Genomic DNA, 19278 nt, shown 5'->3' on the forward strand with positions numbered 1-19278 from the left:
ATCCTCAAGCGTCTTGGCATGTTTTAGCACCGCTGACTGGCGCGAAAACAAGAAATATGAACAGTGAATGCGTTGGCATATCAGTCTCTCCTTAATTGCAGCAAGAAGCCCTTCACTCGAAAGGTAAAGAAGAAACACATCTTCAGACGACGTCGACGCCCATTGAACCCCCGGGCCGAGATCGACTAACCTTACTATTACGGCCAACGAACCGACCCAAAATAGCAAACGCGAACTACCGCAAAAATGGGTACCCTCTTCCAGCGAAACAAGAATACTTCAACGAGCGATCCTCAATCACAGGATATCGAACTTACTCCCTCTGGCAGCCCTGCCAAACCTGCCGATGTTCATCCCGCACACGAGAAGGCCAGTATCCTCCCCACTCACCGAGTGAATCACAATGGCCACAAGGTCACGAAGCACATAGCTCCAGAGGTTCGTCAAGCTCCTGAACTTGCCAGAGTAATGCTGACCCGCGAAAGGGTGAGAGTGGCAGGAGAGGAATACATCCGCTTCATTTCTTCAAGATCTGCTGGTCTTCGACGAGCGATGCCTCGCGTGCGGTCAACCTCCTGTGGCCCCTCGTGCCAGCCGCCATCGCCCTTCGATATGCCCGAAAGGATCTCCATCTGGCAATATTCATACTTAACTATATCGCAATGGTTCCATGTGCTAATCTAATTGGCTTTGCTGGACAGGAGTTGGCTAGGAAGCTGCCCAAAGTGTTTGGCATATTGCTGGAAACAACACTTGGATCTGTGGTCGAGATTGTCCTCTTCATGGTCCTCTTGAAGCATGACCAGTTTCCAGTCATCCAGGCGGCAGTACTGGGTTCCATTCTTGCTACACTCCTCCTTTGTCTAGGGATGTGTTTCGTTGCTGGAGGAATTCGGCATCCAGAGCAGGAGTTCGACGAGGTAGTCAGTGAGGTCGGAAGCGGATTGCTTCTCACAGCGTAAGACCGCGTGCAATATGAGATCTCTTAATTCCACTGACAAAACCATAGTGGACTCGGTCTATCTGTCCCGACGGCTTTCTTCGTTGCAGTGAACGGCACGGGTCTCGCAACACCGGATGAACTTCACGACAAAGTCACAAAGCTCTCTCGAGTCGCTTCCATCTTCCTCATGATCGCATATCTCATCTACATTTGGTTCCAGGCCCACTCTCACCATGGCATATTCGATGCAATTTTGGAAGGCGACGAGCACAAAGACAAAGACCGCCATATCGACTTAGTGAAACCCAAGCTCACCTTTACAGAATGTATCGTGGCACTCACGGTATCCGTTGCTCTGGTCACAATCATAGCAATCGGCCTCGTGCAGGAGATACCCTCTATTGTCGAATCTCGCCACGTCTCGGAAGCCTTCATGGGGCTGATCCTTGTCCCTTTGGTTGAAAAGGCAGCGGAGCACCTCACAGCAGTAGATGAGGCATGGGATGACCAAATGAACTTTGCTCTGTCCCACGTACTCGGGGCCACAATCCAGACGGCACTATTCAATGCTCCACTCGTTGTCATTGTTGGTTGGGGCCTTGGGAAGTCTATGAACCTGCAATTCGACGTTTTTAATATCATCGTGCTAATTCTCGCCATTCTTGTCGTTGGAAACTTCCTGAGGGATCAGAAGTCAAACTACCTCGAAGGAGCGCTCTGCCTTATCGTCTACGTCATTATTGCTGCTGGAGCATACTACTTTCCGAATGCAAAGGCAGAGGATTCGGGGGCGACTGTTGCATAGGAGTGTTTGTTTGGAATGCAATGATTTTGCATGGCCGGCCCGAATCGCCAACTGGAATTGAGAAGTACACATGCATTGGGGAAACGATAACCACCGTTCAATCTTTTCGAGTCATTTCAGAACTGGTTCTTCGTATTCCCGCATTCAATGGCGGCCATAAACGGGTTAGATTTCCAAAATGAATAAAGTTTCGATGATTTGCACCAAGACTCCAGCTCTCAAGAATGTGTCTTGCCCTGACTCTCCCCAGGTAGAGAACGGCATCACGTGAGTCAAAACATTAGCCTACTCTTTTTTTTAGGATTTCGAGAGCGTCATGATTTGGAATCTATCTGCATTCGAGAGCGCAATTAGTGATCGCGACCTGCACCTCACTAGCGCAGTGGCGTGTTTGTCATCCCTTTTCGCGGTCCTTTTCAATTCTTTCTATCGCTCTCACTTTCAAGCCCTCAAAATGATTTCCCGCATTAGGTTAGTTTTTCTCGATCGAGTGATTACTGGCTCCAGAGAACTCGCCTTTCCTGAGGTGCCTTTCTTCACGGATTGTGATCCAAGGCCCGTAAAAATATAGAGTGCAGACCAGTATATAACATCGGGGAAGTCCTCACAAATCTCTTTCCCCCTCATTAGCATCTCAGTGTTTGCACATCGTCATCTTGCAAGCCGTACGTAATCTTCACGCCGCCCAATAATATCATCAACAATACGAATTTAACAAATTTACTCGAACACGATATTAGCTACAACCCAACTGCAACATGCCTCAATCATCCTGTCTCTGCGGCGCCAACGTTATCACCTGGGACGCACCATCCGCCTTCAACTTCCGCTGTCACTGCCTCGACGAGCGCAAGCTCACCGGTGCAGCCTTCGCCCTCAACATTCTCGTTCCCATTGAAGCACCCACTATCAAATCCGGCAAACTCTCCGTCTGGGGGAAGATCGTTCAAAGCGGGAATACAATCTACAACCACTCGTGTTCACAATGCGGGAGTCTCCTGTATCGCCATAGCACGGGGTTTCCGGGCACGATTGTGATCAAGGCGGGGTGTATTGATAGCGAGGAGGACCCGTCAACTGTTTATGTTCCTAAGATTGAAATCTTTACGAGAAGCCGTGTCCCGTGGATTCCTGCTATCGAAGGTGCCCTTCAGGATGACGGGGACTTTTCGAAGGAGTCGTTCGTTGCTCTTGGGTTCTGAGCATAAGTGAGGCTTTAGAGACTCTCGATCCGAGCTGCGCTTTTTGTTTAGAAGAAATGGTATTCTTAACTTAACGTCATAGATTTCCGTTCCCTTCATTATATTTTGAATGCTTCCCACTTCTGGCCCTTCAAAGCTTCCCATCTTTCACCATCTGCCTGATTGCACTAATTGTCCCCGCTACGCCCCTCGGCGCAGTCTCCTGATACTGGTTCTGCTTCTTCACCGCCTCCTCACTCCCCTCCTCGATCTCCTTATGCTCCCACTCAAAAGTAAATGTGAGAAGCAATTCGCCATCCATGCCAGAGGAAACGATGTTCAGAACCTTACTGGCATTTCCCATTGACTGAAAGGTTTCAACTCCGGAGCCAGCGTTGTCCTATTCGTGGTTAGGTAAGTTGCAACAGGGAAGAGGAAATGTACTGAGATGGGGGCGATGCTTGTAATCTTTTCTTGGACTTTTGGACCGATTACTGGGGCCATGCCTACTCCGCCGCCTGATAGAGTTAGTTCGAGATCACAAAATAAAGGTCATGAATTACCGTCCTTGAACTTGACTTCGCGCAAGACAGTTTCGCCATCGTCTTCCAGCACATCGCAGGTATCGATAACGGCCAAGAAGAGTTGTGGCTTACTAAAGTGACTCAGCATTGCTCGTGATGGTACTTGATATACTAAAGCATCGTAATGAACATGAAATGACTTGAGGAAACATACCGAACTTTCAGCTCCAAGCCTGCCCAAAGTTGCTTCATTGTAATAACTGGGGAGACCCCGGGTGAGTTCACCGGTGCTGTGGCAGCTGCGTAAATGATCGTCATCTCGAAATGTTGATCTGAAGCTCGATTCTCCCTTGAAGGTGGTTGTCAAGATGAGAGATTTCTTGGTCCGCGGTTGGATTTTAAAGTGAGATTGAGACCGTAGATGGCGGAATCAAGAGGTGCGGGGGTGGTGGGGATGTCCGCCAGAGGGCCGGTTAATTGGACTTGTTCCTTACTTCCTTCCCTAGCTTACATGCGAAAATCCGTCATGCATTAGCCTCTATATGTCAAAGCCTACGCGATTGAACCAATGGAATCCATACAGCGTATTGTGGGGGCGACAATCTCGATTGCTGTGCCTCTCTCCAGTAAAACCTCTACACAAGTAGAAAACAAACAATGTACTCTCAACAAGGCATATAATTTTCACCAGTTTAGACTTCGCAGTTTGGCTCATTATAATCTAGACGGTATGTTATCACTTCTCTAGATCAACACATGCCTCAGACTTCAAGAAATGGAAAGATGCAGAATGCATCGAGGAGTAGTAATTGGGTAACGGACGGACGCAAAAAGTAAGTCTTTGTAGTGAGAATCAAGTTCATATATCTCCCAAGCGTTCACCAATCACAGCGTGAGAAATAAATAGATTAGATTAGATTAATAGCTATTGATCTAATCTATTCATGAAATTTTTTCATTAATCACATTCTAATTCTAAACAAAAAATTAAGTATTGGATTAATTATATTCTAATTAACTTATTCATGAATATTCATAATGAATTTGATTAATGTGATTAATTTCTTCGCATACTGACCAATCACGATAGCGACTACTAACCAATACTCCTTTTTTGCACACAATGATGCTGCTTGAAAGTAAACCACTGCTACTCCATACCTCGAAAATGAACAATTTCAACTCCTTGTTATTCTTTCATTGCCTTTAACTCACGTTTATCCTTTTCATTTGAGGAAGCTTGTTTGGGTTAATATTGTCATTTAATTCTTAATCTTTCTATATGGATAGTATCTCCACCTCGATTTTGTTCTTATCTTCCTTCCGATCTTCGACCGTTAGACGTCCGAGCATCCCCTCCCGCGGCTGGTGCTAGGTCACCAGGTTCCGCTGCTTCCGCTAAAGTCACCTCCCCCTAGGCCTCTACAGCTTCCATGACTTCCTATTGCGACAAAGTCCAACAAGCACAATGCAGGGACGGCATGCCAGAAATAGACATATATCGCATAAGGATAATATTGAAATTGACTCGAACAAGAGTTGCTGAGTAATGTCCACGAGTCCACGACGCAGACCCGAATCGGTTCCGATCTTAATCCACTTTCGTCTGTGGGTTGACGAGCGAGAGTGGATGGATTGTGAATTTGTGATTAGGATGCAGTTGAACTAAGATCTCCAGGCCCAGCTCGTCAATCTTAAGCCGCTCGAGCCCTTTCTTTGCCCAACTCTCACGGTAACTGCGTCTGGTTTGTTTTCCAACCAGCGAGTTATGTAGGACCCTGCAAATCCCCCTCGGGTACTTCTTGGTAGATCCCCATTCAAGGCTTCTTTGTGTTCTTGAGGCAGGGTTTCAGGCACCTTGGATACGAGAGCTCTCTCGAATGGTTCCTTCAGTCGTGTGGAATGCTCCTGTGTGGCAAGCCAGAGGACAGGGTTGAAACTCTTATCAAAGACGAACTTGATTCTGCGGATGCCCGATAAGTTTGAACTCTCTGAGCTTCTTCCAGGTTCTATGGAAACATTGCCAGTGTTACCCTGAGCTTTATTCTGTTGACATATATAGTCCGGCTCGGAGCTTGTGCAATTAGACAAAATCGTGATGTATGTTTGATTATAACCTATAGGCTGGAGAGTGCGAAGTCAAAACCCATAGAAGATGGACATAGGGGATTCATTTGGGGCCCAGGGGAGCTGAACTGCTGTTTGTCGACATCGAGCCTCGGGCTCAGACACACTCCTCTGCTAACATCCCGAGGATCTCTCACGCGAACATATTCATACTCGTTTCATCACCGGGCGAGTACGACGATAAAGATGATTTTCTCCTGGGAAATCCCGGCGGCGCAACGAAGGCGGGCACGGTATGTTCCTGGACTATGAGGATTGCTCGAACCGCAAGGTGCTACTGCTAAGAAAGCGCATTTTGATAATCAAGATCGAATAACCTTAGGAGATACCAGAGAGCAAGAGGTGAAGACGGCGACGAGCGTGGTGATGGCATAATGTCCCTAAGAATGGGTTTGTCTTGGCTAGAACGTCGGTAAGGCTGAGCCCGACGAGCTTCTTTAACGTCTCCACACTTCGGCGGCCGATACGACCGTGTTTTAGGGCTGGTAAGTTGTGGAAGGTGTCGATGCAGGAAACAAACAGGTGCCGTCTTTGAGGGGTTTCACGGTTTTGACGGAGGAGAACGAGAGAACGACAGAACGGAAACGGAGGTTGTCAGGCTGTGAACACCCCTATTGCTTATATAAACCACTGCACTGCGAGTGGCTTCGAATTGACCAATCGCGGAGAAGACAGAGGCAAAGTATTACCAAAATTACAGGTTCCACAGCATAGAGTTGAGGGAGGAAGACAGTGGAATGAAGATCAAAGTAAGAGATACGAAGAGGTTGTAGTTGACCGATAAGGGCTTCGGTGACCATGAATTGAATCAACAGTACGGTCACGTCAAAGAAATCTGGTCTAGACTGGTGAACTCGAGAGCTGCGATAGCCACTCACGAGTGTGCCACTGCCTCCGCCTACAGCCAGCTTATCGAGACTAAAGTTATTCTCTGCCATACTGCATGTCCTTCAACTCCCTCAGAGGCTCGATGTCTGCCAACATCTCACTCTGCAAATTGTGCCAAAGTATTCCGCAACTTGGCTTGCTGGCCCGATTGACCTCGATGACTCTCTGATTGGTGACAATGAAGTCGCATCCAGTATCCCATTCCTCGCCCACGAGTTCTTCATCCAGAACCTGGCATTCATGTGCCAGGGCAACGGTCTGTGTAATCCCATCAATGACCCCTATTGAATAGAGCATGGCCCATTCCAAGTCGAAGAATCCATGACCTTTCCCGAACCGCAGACCCTGATAATTGATAGCACCGGTGCCAGTGACCATCAGATCAATCTTTTTCAGCAAACTCTTGATCTCGGCCAAGCTGACATGCCGCCCGACCCTCTCCATACCATCAAGCATGCTTGCAATCTCCCATTTCTTCTCGAGGATCCCTCGAGGATCCAGCAGCCAGAAACCCCTCCGTATGCCATATGTAGTGACCAGCACAGTTTTGCCATCTATCAGCGCACGATGCCTGAGCTCTTGTATGCAATTGTCTGGGGCGACGAAGAGGATTTCGGCATTTTTGTACGCAGGAAGGGAGGTAAGGAGGTCGGTCGCTGTAGAGGAGCCGCCAAAGTCTGCGATGAAGGAGGAGTAGTTGTAATGGAAGCGTGGATCCGGGATTGCCACTTGACGGAGTTGTGACCAGACTTTGTTGCGGATGATGGATTTGTGTGAGCCGGAGCTGGTTGAAGAAGACATTAAAAAAGATTCAGGGGCCGGGCATGCCTCGGCTTCTCAAGCTAACCAAAACCTGCGGAAGCAACTGGTTGAAAGGGTATCAAATACAGTTCCTGATCAGTAGTCTTCAAGTCAACTACACTTACACTCTGTCACTCCTCAACTCCCGAATATCCCACTTTAAAGATCAGAGTTGTTGAATAGTGCTTTTGCACGTGATTCGCTGGGCGAGCCAAAAAGGGGGAAAACTCCCGCTGCAGGCAAAATCTCAACGTTCACCCCCACTTTTCACGCAACGTCATCGACTTCACTTCTTGAACAACTTCACAGTCTGAACTCCGGTGCACAATTGCTACCTCAGCTGATTGCTCCGGTCCGCATGTCATGGATACACTGAGCTGTATGTCAAATTGTCAAGCGTGGGAGGATAGCTCCAATTCACCATTCTCAACCAATTGCCATGTTCTGGAGCCATGCCGTCCAGCCATTGTGAGTCGATGCAAGCTTCCCCGCGTTGCTGGATATGGAAGGCCTATGCGAGAGGAAAGCCAAGGTGGGGCCAACGTCTCGACGATAAGAAGTTTCTAAGAAAAAGTGAATCGAGATGCCCAATAATGGCATAGTAATAATCCTACATCCTTGAACAAGCGTTTGGCACTTGCGCGGAAGCATATAAATGACCTTACCAGACCCTCTATCCCGCTTCTTCTTCAAGTCATTGTTGCTTCATTCATTTTGTTTCGTTCACGCCACAGCATCTCCAGTATGTCCACCGAGCAAGTCCTCGTCTCCCTTGCCAAGAGGACAGTGATTCCTCAACATCCTCTTGGCCCTTTGACTGCCGCTGAGATATCAGAGAGCGCACGGCTAATCAAGGGATCATGGCCATCCAACACCAACGTTCACTTCAAAAGCATCACCTTGCAAGAGCCGAAGAAGGCACAGCTTCTTCCTTTTTTGGCTGCTGAGCATTCAGGGAGACGTACCCCCACTGTCGAGAGGAAGAGCTTTGTACTTTACTACATCCGCAATACCGTAAGTTTGCGTGGGACCGCCCAGTGGTCTTCCTCGCTGATCAACCCTCAGGATAAACTCCACGAAGCCATTGTCAATTTGAGCCTCGGAAAGGTTGAAAGTAACCTTCGGCTCGGCCCATACGTCCACAGCCCCGCCGATGGCGACGAGATTGTCAAAGTCGAGAAGATTGCATTGGAAGATGAAAAGGTGCAGGCTGAGATTGCCAAACTTCAACTTCCTGAAGGGACGGTTTTAATCAGTGACCCTTGGATTTACGGTAAGTTGTGCAACGATCAATCTGGGTTCTTCCCCTGACAATTTGGCAGGATCCGATGGAATCGACGACGGGCTTTTCACCGATGCCAAACGCATGTTCCAATGCTTCCTGTACATTCGAGACCCGAACAATGCTTCCGAGGCTGATGGAAACCATTATGCTATGCCACTCACTATTTCTCCTGTCGTCAGCGCGGAGACTATGACGGTCACCAGAATAGATATCCTGCCAACAGGTGTTGATAACACCATCAGGGAGCCATCCCCATACAAAGCCCACCCACCAAACGAATACATCCCAGAGGCCCAAACACTGCGAACCGATATTAAGCCATTGAACGTGATTCAGCCAGAGGGTGCCTCGTTCACCGTCAAGAATTTCAGTGAACAAGGCCACGAAATCGCATGGCAGAAGTGGGATTTCAAGGTCGGCTTCAACCTACGAGAAGGAATGGTTCTCTACGACGTTCACTACGACGGTCGACCACTTTTCTATCGACTTTCTCTTTCCGATATGAACATCCCATACGCCGATCCTCGCCACCCATACCACAAGAAGGCTGCCTTCGATCTTGGCGACGCAGGAGCAGGTATCATGGCCAACAACCTCCAATTGGGATGTGATTGCCTTGGATCCATCCACTACCTCTCAGCAATCTTGAACGACGACAAGGGAGAGCCACTCCACATGCCCAACTGCGTCTGCATCCACGAGCAAGATGCTGGTATTGGTTGGAAGCACACAAACTACCGCACTGGTCGAGCAGCCGTAGTCCGAAACCGAGAGCTGGTCTTGCAATCAATCATCACAGTCTCAAACTACGAGTATATTCTCGCTTTCCAATTCAATCAGGCCGGAGAAGTGATGTATGAGGTTCGAGCAACCGGTATTCTCTCTACTCAGCCCATCGATGAAGGCATCACAGTCCCATGGGGAACCGTCGTCCACCCAGGCGTTCTTGCAGCCCACCACCAACACATCTTCTCCCTTCGCATCGACCCGATGATCGACGGCCCCATAAACCGTGTCGTCTACGACGAAGCACACCCCATGCCACGCTCTGACTTCAACCCTCATGGTGTTGGATACACCGTGAGCGAAACACCCGTCACGACATCCTGCGGGCTGGACCAGAACTGGGACGTCAATCGAATCTTCAAGATTCAGAACGCTGGCGTGAAGAACCCTATCAACGGCAAGCCGGTAGCATACAAGATCATGGCACCGCCGTTCCAGAAGATGTTGGCCGATAAAGACAGCTTCCATTTCAAGCGCGCCGAGTTCGCAGACCACAATATCTACGTGACGTCCTATAAAGACGACGAGCTCTACGCCGGTGGAAAATACACCAACCAATCTCGCGGCGGAACCGGTGTGCGGAGCTGGGCTGATCGCAAGGATAACGTACTGGATGATGACATTGTTGTCTGGGTCCAGTTTGGGATCAACCACGTTCCGCGGATCGAGGATTTCCCCGTGATGCCGTGTGAGATTTTGAAGGTTGCGCTGAAGCCGGTGAATTTCTTTGAGAAGAATCCAGCGCTGGATGTGCCGCAGAGTGTGCAGAGCTTTAATAAGAGCGTGCTGGCGAGTGTAAACCATGGGCAGGAGGCCGGGGAGGGGGTTGTGGAGAAAGGGGGTGAGTTGTGCTGTGTTAAGGAGAGTAGTAAGTTATGAGGTGGGTGCCAGCTATAAAGTAGCTGTAACGGGAACTTTAAGTCCGGTTTTGGTTTTTATGAAAGGCGTTCGGATGGGTATACCAAGGAGAATGGCTAGCTAACGTAGCTCAAAGTCATGCAGAAATACCTGTACTCCAATCTTCCGTCTTTTCTATGCAACTTGTGCTTATCATTGCAAGCTGAAGTGAATCTCGGAAGCCCTTGACTCTCAAAGACAAAAGTATCGAGCCGGAAGTTCAAGTAGCTTTCTCGCCACGAACTCAATGGCACAAGCAAACCACCCGCGGAGGAAAGTTCAAGAGAAATGAAATGATTTGCTCACCCAGAACGGACAAATGCTGAAGTTGCCTGAGTCTTCTTGTGCCATGATGTGATTACCACTCAAAATCCCCCTCTGAGCGAAAACGGCGTGGCCCCAACCTCGGCAACAACCCCTCTCTGTTCAATCCCTGGACCACCGCAAACACCGAATCAAAAGCCTGTACTTCTTTAAGACGAAAGCAGCAGCCGCTGGACACCGCACCCCAAGCACGTTGCCCGTTTCTATTACTCAATTCAATAGGCTAATTAGCAATCAGCAATTGCTCCTAACCTCCAGAGGAAATCAGGACCGGCAGCGGACTTTGTTCCCCGAAAATTAAGTCAGCAAATCAATGTTAAGGCCTCAAAATTTCAAAAAGCAAGAACCGAGAGGCAGAAAGTGATCGACACGCCCTTCACTAATAATGCAATCTGCCAATCTGTTCGATTTTATTTCCTTGCCGTTGAGCTGAGTTCTTTTCGCCTTTCTCATTCCACCTCCACGGGTTGCCTGTTTCATTGCCTCCGCGGATGCAGGACCCGATTACTCAACACTCAAATTTCATGCTTGGCAATTCTTTTCAATTTTTGTGACTCACCAACAGTGTGGGCAAAAACTACTCAAGCTACTCAAGCTACTCTATAGTAGTCTTGAGTAGAGTAGAGTAGAGTTTGAGTAGCGTAATATGGTACTTGAGTAGAGTAGAGTAGAGTACTACTCTAGAGTAACTCAAGAGTAGTCACGTGCAAGTCACGTAAATATAATAAATCGATATTTATTTAATTATTAATAAATAAATAAGGTACATATTAAGTAGCACTATATAATTTAAGCTAGAGCTTATATAAGGCTACTTAAATACCATTTTTCTTCTATAAAAACCAGATTTCCCTCTTCGAAATCTTTCTTTTCCTGCTTTTTTTCTTCTCCTTTTACTTCTTCTAATTCGTCTTTAAATAGCCCCCAGCTTTTTAAGTAAGATATTATCTTAATAGTACTCTTATTAAGTCTATTATATAATTTAAATAATAAGAGTACCTTGAGAGAAGAGTTTGCCCTTAATAGCTAAGAAAGCCTATGAATATATTAAGGTTCTAGCTTGCTTACTAAGCCTTGCCACTACTTAATTGGGCAGTGCAGTGGCGCTAGACTCGGGCTACCCCGGAGCCTTACCTAATTAGGCTAGTGTGTCACGTGTAACATCACGTGTAGTATCACGTGCATACTACTCAACTACTCTAGAATATTCTAGAGTAGTTGAGTAGAGTATTGAGTAGAGTATGAGTAGTGAGAAATTTATTTGAGTAGAATATGAGTAGGGCCCACTACTCTACTCTACTCTACTCATTTCCCACACTGCTCACCAAACACATGTGTGGGAGTGGCACGGGTTGTGTTGGAGATACGGAAATAAATCTCGAAAAGCTTTCCGTCTCACTCCCGAAGGTATATGTCCCGTGGCTGCCTGACTTTTGAGTTGCCAAAAGTATAGACCTCGAGTGTTTCTTCGTCCACATTTTGCCGAAGGTCAAGAGTGGGATCATGGTGAAAAATATCAACAACAGCGAGGATGCTTTCGAAAAGGATATCGAAATCCAGTCCGCCCACTCTTCGTCTACCATTATCGAAGATGATGAAATTCGGGAGGAGATAAATGGAAAGGGGGTGTTGAGGGAGGAAGACGGCATCGAAGTCTACCCTGTATTTGACGAAACACAAGATGAAGAGCAGAGACAGAAAAATGGTGCAAGGACAAGGACAAGTACGAAGAGCAGTTGGAAGGATCCTGGGCCCCCTCCTGATGGAGGAAGGGAGGCTTGGATCCAAGGTTCGTTCTCTTCCTTCTGCTATGATCTTCACTCTTCTTCCAGCTCGCAGGTAGTTATGTTCTGGTGCTGACTTCGATAATTTTCTCCAGCCGCAATGGCCCACCTAGCAGTAATGAACACCTGGGGCTTCATTAACAGTTTCGGCGTTTTTCAATCCTACTACGTTGCTTCCCTCCACGACTCCCCTTCCACAATCTCCTGGATCGGCACCATGCAAATCTTCCTACTCTTCTTCATCGGGACTTTCACCGGGCGTCTCACAGATGCCGGATACTTCCGCATCGTCTTCTTGACCGGCTCGATTCTCGGCGTCGTCGGACTGTTCATGGCATCGTTGAGCACGACGTACTGGCAGCTGTTCCTGGCTCAGGGTGTGTGCTGTGGGCTGGGGAATGGCTGTCTTTTTTGTCCAGCATTGAGTTTGTTAAGTACGTATTTTTCGAAGAAGAGGGGGTTGGCGATTGGGCTTGCGGCAACGGGGTCAGCGACGGGGGGCATGGTGTTCTCGGCTATGGTGCAGCAGTTGCTTCCCAGAGTTGGGTTTGCGTGGACGATGAGGAGCCTGGCATTCATCCAATTAGGGTGCTTGGTGTTCTGTAATTTACTGATGAAGACGAGGATGCCGCCAAGGAAAGCCGGGGCGGTGGTGGATTGGAAGAGCTTTAAGGAGGCCACTTACTCTTTGTTTGCCGCCGGGATGTTTTTTGTAAGTGAAAGCTGTATTGGATGTTGACATGTACTAATAGGGGGAAGGTGTTTTGGGGTGCATACTTTGCCTACTTCTACCTTGGCTCCTTCGGACGATCAATCATCCACCTCCCATACACGGAATCTGTCAACCTTTTGATCGTGCTCAACAGTATGGGAGTTGTGGGCCGCATAGGTCCAGGACTCATTGCTGATTGGATCGGGCCGCACAATTCCCTGATACCGATCGTGGCCATAAATTCGCTCTGTTTGTTTTGCTGGATTGGCGTCACCTCAAAGGGAGGGCTGTATGCCTGGGCGTGCATTTATGGGATCGTCGGGGCTGCAATCCAGAGTCTTTTCCCAACGGCTCTTTCCAATTTGACGACGGACTTGAGAATGGCTGGGACGAGAATGGGTATGGTATTTACTATCTTGAGCTTCGCAACATTGACTGGGCCACCGATCGCTGGAGAGCTGATCCAGAGAAAAGGAGGAGAGTATGAATATGGCCAGATCTTCGCCGGCATGGTGATGTTTGTTGGATGCTGTCTTCTAATTGCGTCGAGATACACAAGAAGTACGAAATTGATGGCGAAAGTTTGAGGGGTTCGTGGGTATTGTGACTTAGCATTTGCATTGGGTGGGGAATTGCATCTGGGTATTTCGCGCGCTAGCAACATGTATCGCATCCACTCGACTAGAGTAGACACATAGCATAGAAGTAATTGCATCTGGTCCTTTATCGAATAGTCGAGTTCTTGAGATGACAATCAAGTGTATGGGGACTCTGCGATCGCGGTTGCAGAAAAAAGATGACCTAGAGATCAAAACGTGGAGTCGTGGACACGATTCAGGACCTTCCACACCATCTGAAGTCAAGCATCCCCAAAATCCCTGAATCCACGGAACTATCCCAGCTTGGGAAATAATCATGCTCAGAGAAAAGCTTCTTCTACTTTGTTGCCCGCCGGGCATGGCTCGGTAAGTGACGGCGACCGCCGGCATCACCCTGGATTTGACGTCTCTCCTGCCTCAGCCCAAAAATCGAAAGCGTAGAGCATCGCAACTTGATAGGAAAAGGGTTATCGCGATGTGGCTCCAGGTCTGGTCGGGGTGCGGCCCGTGTCTTAGCAGATCTGACAGTTTTCTTCTTTGCATGTTCTAGAGGTACAACTCGAGGCTGGTGGGCCGCCGCCGCAGCCACCGCCGCTGAAATTCAAGAATCAACAGCAATACTAATCACAGTGAGACCCAGCGAGAAGGAATGACGATAGAAGACATTGGAGATGGACATGTCGAGCAAGTCAGACAGGTACAGAAATGTTCTTATGCAATTATGACTGTTATCAAACGGAAGAGGTTCGTTTGTCCCAACCCTCTATCTCTTCCGGCTAGATCTTTCTCAACTTCGATGTCCTTGATATGCCAGATATTGAAACTTCAACATAATGGACCTTCACGAAGGCATGACTCGTGGCCCTCTTGGGCTTGAACGTGGCTGTGGCTGTGGCTCGTGGCCTTGGGAGCAGGAGTTTGTCGAGGATGATTTCCCGGCCTCATGTTACCTGTTTCATGCTTCATGCTCTCTAGTCATGCAGCCTGTAACAGTAAACTCTAAATCCGCTCCTGCAAACGCCGTCTGCCGGCGCTGGCGACCATGCACTTTGCCTGAGCGGACCGTCGCAAGGTGAACCACAGAAGCACTGCATTTACAGCCCCTTCTGCTTGTTTGACTCGGCTCCACCTCCTGAGGAAATGTGATGATGGTGTGGTGTTGCTAATGAATTCCGGGCAAGCAGGTCCTCTTGTCCTTTCTCGTTGGGTTCTAGATAGAACTGGTTCGCCTTTAGCTTAATAATTTTAGAGGAAGCATTACCTTCACCTTCATAATTACAGAGGAAGCGAATACTCCCTGCCCTTCGAAGTTGAGGCGACTGCTTGAAGTGAAGTGACGTGGAGTGAAGTGAAGTTATGTGAAGTCCTCCCTTTCCTCCCCCCCTTCCTTCAAGCCCCGCCACCAAAAAACATCGCCTTGTCCCCCTCGTCACCACCCCACCACTCTAGATTTCGACGGGCCTCTTGCTTGGGAGTCAGGAACACCTTGCACTTGCTTTGCTCCTGACCCTTGCCCCAGATCTTTTCTCGAATACCGCCGAAGCAAGAGGGGAAGGGCCGCAGTGCGTCAGAGAGCGTGCAGGGCAGGGCAGGATTGCATGGCGGAAGTCGCAGTCGCAGTCGCAGTCGCGTCATCTTCAAGATCCCAAAAAATTATCAACTCCCTTCCCCAGACTCTGTTGCCGCGTCGCCGGCGCTTTATATTCAGAGTTTACCCCCCAACAACACCGGCACGCTGTTGCCAGCACAATCCTTCTCCCGAACTGTCGCCGAACCCTCCACTCAGCATCAAGAGGAGAGCTTCCAGCAATAACAATGTCGGCCTACACGTCGTCGCCGCACGGCTACCAGAGCATCCACAGTCCGACAACCAACGACCTCCAACTTCCACCTCATCACAGCCTTCCCCCGCCTCCTCAGTCGTATCCGTACGACCCTCAATCAGCTTCACTACAGCCCCCGTCGCCCTATAGCAATGGACATACAAACGGACATGGAGATGGTGACGTGCAGCAGTCCATTCCCCCACCACCCCCCGCGTCTGCGAGCGGAGATGCGCAGAAGGGAAATCGTCTACGAAAAGCTTGCGATTCCTGCAGCATCCGGAAAGTAAAGGTAGTACATCTCCTTGTCCGAATCTAGCAGACCAAAACTGACGCGATTTGCAAACAGTGTGACGAGTCCGGAATTCCCTGTCGAGCTTGCTCGGCCTTGGAGATCCCATGCACCTTCAATCGACCCAGCAGACGACGAGGACCCCCCAACCGACACGCAGAAGCTATCAAGAACAACGAAGCCAACAAGAAGAGACGCCTCGAGTCCCCGTCCGGTCCTGGCAGCATGTCCTCTCCAACCTCTCCTAACAATATCGCCGAGACCCTTGTGTCCTTTTCCTCTGGCGCAGTCCTCAACGCCGAATCAATCTGCTCCCTCCCAACCCTCGAACTCCTGATTGATGACTTCTTCACATACATTCACCCATTATGTCCGTTCCCCCACGAGCCCTCCTTTCGGAGTGCTTTCCTTGATCGGCGGGACCTTTCAAGCCCGAGCTACCTGGCCCTTTTGGCATCAATGGTTGGTGTATTGGTTGCCTCCTTCCCTCGGAGACCACGATTACATCTCAAGGCTGCGCAAAGTGAACACCTCTTTCCGAACTCTATTAGCTTCGTTGAGAAGTGCCACAATATCGCAACCCAGGCAAGAGGCGCGGGCTACCTCGACAACCTGGGCCTCAGTGTCTATGATGCCATCACAAGCTATTTCCTTGGACTGTCGGGCGCATACACCTTCAAATGGAAGCAGACTCGTCTGTACTTTGGAGAAACCTTGACGATGTTGAGAGTCATTGGCGCTCACAGGGCCAAGAATCAGAACTTCATACCCCTGGGTTCTCTCGAAGCTGCAGTAGGAGGCGCGAACGGCTTTGAACAACCTCCGCCAGAAAAGGTTGACTATATCAAGCAAGAATTAGGCCGCCGAGTTTTCTGGGTCATGTTTGTTGGTATTAGGTGAGTATTCCTACATCATCTTTATAATCAATGCTGATGATTCCAAGATCAATGCAACAGATTGGTGGCAGTTTCGGCGAGCTTCTCATTCCCCCGCCAACCAAGACTGAACCATATCCCCCTCTGCCCTTGGAGGTCGACGATGAGTACATCTTCGAGCAGTACATTCAGCCTCAACCACCAGGATCAATCTCCAAGTTGACCGCTTTCAATCTCAACTGTCAAATTTTTGAAACGGTCACTCCCCTTGCCACCATGGAGCTGGCGTACGGTATCGACTCTGTTTTTGACATCAACAAGCAAAAGCAAGTCATGGAAGGATGTTTGCGGGCAGTCAAGAGAGTGTTAAACAATGTTCCAAGAGAGTTAATGCTTGAACCAGGCTCAAAAGCTGGTGAATTCGCAACATCAACATCATATTACCCGCCAATGCCAGCCTACACAAGCATGCGGACTAACGGCAATGATGGAATGCAGGGTATGCAAGAGAATTTGGAGAATAGAAGAAGACTACAGTTCGAGATCCAAAAAGCCAACATCTATGCAAGTCAACTTGGAACGAGATCATTCATCGTCGAAAAGTATTGGAGCCTAGAGACTGCTTACGAAGAGATGATGAGAAGCACGGGAGGAGGAAGTAACCTCAGCTCGCCTGGTGTCATTGCGATAGGTCTGGATGGGATGGTTCCTAAACAGTCACCAAGTAAGGCTGACGAGATCAACATTTCCAATGAACGCGAGAGTGTCGTCAAGGATCTGCTCCAGCTACTTGGCAGCATTAGCCAGGTTAACATGGAGCCAAATGGGGCCAGTTTTGTACGTCTGTCGTTTCCTACGCCTCCGACTTCCGTCTATTTTCGACCATATCCGCCCTTTACTTATCACTATCCACCCCTTGCCAGTCCATTTACAGTCATTCCCACTCTATCTCAAGTCGTTACACATTTTATCTCCATTTCTTAGCAGTCTAATTTCACTTGTCATTAATCCAATTCAGCACACACCTCACTGACATGTATACATCAGATCAACAAGATTCGTCAAATCGCTTCAACCTTGCTCGAGACGCCCGAAAATCGGAAGGGTCCCATGGCTATGCGAGGACAAGCATATCTCAAGAAGTTCCTCGACGTCTTGATGAAACTTGAACGGATCAGTCCCGGCCCACTAACCGACAGTCGCGATCCCGCCGAGGTTGAGGAAGAAGAGCTGCGCAATTGGGCAGATTTGAGGGAGAATCAGATGCAGTTCTTGAAGGCTGGTGGCTTCTTGAGCGAGATCTGAGAGTGATATGAGTATTCGAATTGGGATTGCTTAGAGGGAGTATTTGCTTTGGTGACAGATGGATGTGCTTTGGCAGACTTGCTCTGGGAGAACTGCTTTGGTGGTAAAATTACGTTGGTGGTAGACTTTGCTCAGGGGGGATATTTGCTTTGCATTGCATGTGGCGTTTTGCTTGACTGGCGTTCATCGGCTTGGGACTACCCTGGGACTGGAACAATTGCTCAGGCATTGCTGCATTTGCAATGACAAAGTGAATGCAGTATGTTAGTACGATACAAAGTACATAATACTGCCAAAAGCTTCTGGCACATACATACCGATTCTTGCAGGCGGTGCACATTTTGCACCATAGCCGGCTTTGCAAACATGCATCGTAGCCAGCAATAGTAGCAGAGAACGAACGAAAAAATATCAATGAAGGCCCCCTCCCTGTTCGACGTGCTTGTGGATGTCGAAAGCTTGACTCTTAAAGCAAATTTACAATCTACAAGCCCTTCCTCCGCCTCCAGTCGTCAATATGTCATCGCACCAGCAAGCTTCAGCAATTTGTGACTCAAAACAGGCTCATCGAATGGTCGATCACGAGAATAAGGATCTTTCTTTCCGAGTCTCAATATCTCGTCCGCGCGCCAGAAATTGCGATGCGGCCAGTGTGTCTAGATAGTCAGCATGCAACTCCTCAAGTAAAAGAGTGTCGTATTTAAATAATTAAAGATTATTTATATATTACCTTCTTTAATAATATAAGTTATTATATATTAAATAAAAAATACTAGAACTTTTTTATATAGTATATTACTATATATAGTATTTTATATTTAAAACAAAATCTACTTTAATTAATAATTACTTTAATTATTAATTTTCAAAATTAAAGTAGTAATTAAGAGATTTAAAAAAGTCTTTAACTTAAGAATTATTATTCTATAAAGACTTAAATTTTTATATTAAATAGTTAACTAGTAACTATAAATTATAAAAATTAAATTAGCCTTATTAGGCTATTTTATCTCTTATCTAAGAGAGCCCTCTTATGAATAGCTAAAATCTCTTAGTAAGTTCTTAGCTAATTGAGAACGTGATTTCTTAGTAAGCTCTTAGCTAATTAAGAACACGATTTTTTAGTAAGCTCTTAGCTAATTAAGAACGTGACTTGGATTTGGAACTAAGGATTCGGTTCATAAGATCGGGGCATCTATTAAGCCATAATTACGATTTAATAGGACATTTATTTAGCCGTCTTATAATTTGATTTCTAATAATCGGTGGATTTATAGGCCGTGCTTATTATAATTAATGGAGTTGTGAGTCATTCTTGTGGTTTGGT

The 19278-nt window shown here is 47.8% G+C and overlaps 7 protein-coding genes across 7 annotated transcripts; 5 read left to right on the forward strand and 2 right to left on the reverse strand.

The window, feature by feature from the left end:
- The first annotated feature begins 207 nt into the window (after positions 1–207).
- Positions 208–1952, forward strand: K444DRAFT_600863 (putative vacuolar cation/proton exchanger 2). Its single transcript, XM_024878637.1, has 3 exons — positions 208–438; positions 486–958; positions 1010–1952. Exons 1-3 carry the CDS (start codon positions 247–249, stop codon positions 1746–1748), a joined length of 1404 nt encoding a protein of 467 aa, XP_024729380.1. The 5' UTR covers positions 208–246; the 3' UTR covers positions 1749–1952.
- Positions 1953–2506: 554 nt separating this feature from the next.
- On the forward strand, positions 2507–2950 carry K444DRAFT_636210 (uncharacterized protein; the record flags this gene model as incomplete). The annotated part of the gene is made up of 1 exon (XM_024883969.1): positions 2507–2950. The coding sequence occupies one exon, from the start codon at positions 2507–2509 to the stop codon at positions 2948–2950; it is 444 nt and encodes a 147-aa protein (XP_024729381.1).
- A 130-nt stretch (positions 2951–3080) lies between these two features.
- K444DRAFT_543364 (DUF1857-domain-containing protein) lies at positions 3081–3771 on the reverse strand (the record flags this gene model as incomplete). The annotated part of the gene is made up of 4 exons (XM_024875960.1): positions 3081–3296; positions 3356–3438; positions 3493–3580; positions 3664–3771. The coding sequence occupies 4 exons, from the start codon at positions 3769–3771 to the stop codon at positions 3081–3083; spliced, it is 495 nt and encodes a 164-aa protein (XP_024729382.1).
- Positions 3772–6285: 2514 nt separating this feature from the next.
- K444DRAFT_619992 (5-formyltetrahydrofolate cyclo-ligase) lies at positions 6286–7417 on the reverse strand. The gene has a single exon (XM_024881621.1). The coding sequence runs from the start codon at positions 7267–7269 to the stop codon at positions 6505–6507; it is 765 nt and encodes a 254-aa protein (XP_024729383.1). The 5' UTR covers positions 7270–7417; the 3' UTR covers positions 6286–6504.
- Positions 7418–7742: 325 nt separating this feature from the next.
- On the forward strand, positions 7743–10499 carry K444DRAFT_573086 (uncharacterized protein). Its single transcript, XM_024877384.1, has 3 exons — positions 7743–8283; positions 8335–8542; positions 8592–10499. The coding sequence occupies exons 1-3, from the start codon at positions 8014–8016 to the stop codon at positions 10217–10219; spliced, it is 2106 nt and encodes a 701-aa protein (XP_024729384.1). The 5' UTR covers positions 7743–8013; the 3' UTR covers positions 10220–10499.
- A 1345-nt stretch (positions 10500–11844) lies between these two features.
- Positions 11845–13786, forward strand: K444DRAFT_600875 (MFS general substrate transporter). Its single transcript, XM_024878638.1, has 3 exons — positions 11845–12350; positions 12441–13057; positions 13105–13786. Exons 1-3 carry the CDS (start codon positions 12065–12067, stop codon positions 13642–13644), a joined length of 1443 nt encoding a protein of 480 aa, XP_024729385.1. The 5' UTR covers positions 11845–12064; the 3' UTR covers positions 13645–13786.
- A 1685-nt stretch (positions 13787–15471) lies between these two features.
- K444DRAFT_543385 (uncharacterized protein) lies at positions 15472–17951 on the forward strand (the record flags this gene model as incomplete). The annotated part of the gene is made up of 4 exons (XM_024875963.1): positions 15472–15771; positions 15829–16667; positions 16715–17483; positions 17694–17951. The coding sequence occupies 4 exons, from the start codon at positions 15472–15474 to the stop codon at positions 17949–17951; spliced, it is 2166 nt and encodes a 721-aa protein (XP_024729386.1).
- Positions 17952–19278: the final 1327 nt, after the last annotated feature.

The sequence above is a fragment of the Hyaloscypha bicolor genome (genome assembly GCF_002865645.1).
Source record: "Hyaloscypha bicolor E unplaced genomic scaffold K444scaffold_174, whole genome shotgun sequence".
NCBI classification, from domain to species: Eukaryota; Fungi; Ascomycota; class Leotiomycetes; order Helotiales; family Hyaloscyphaceae; genus Hyaloscypha; species Hyaloscypha bicolor.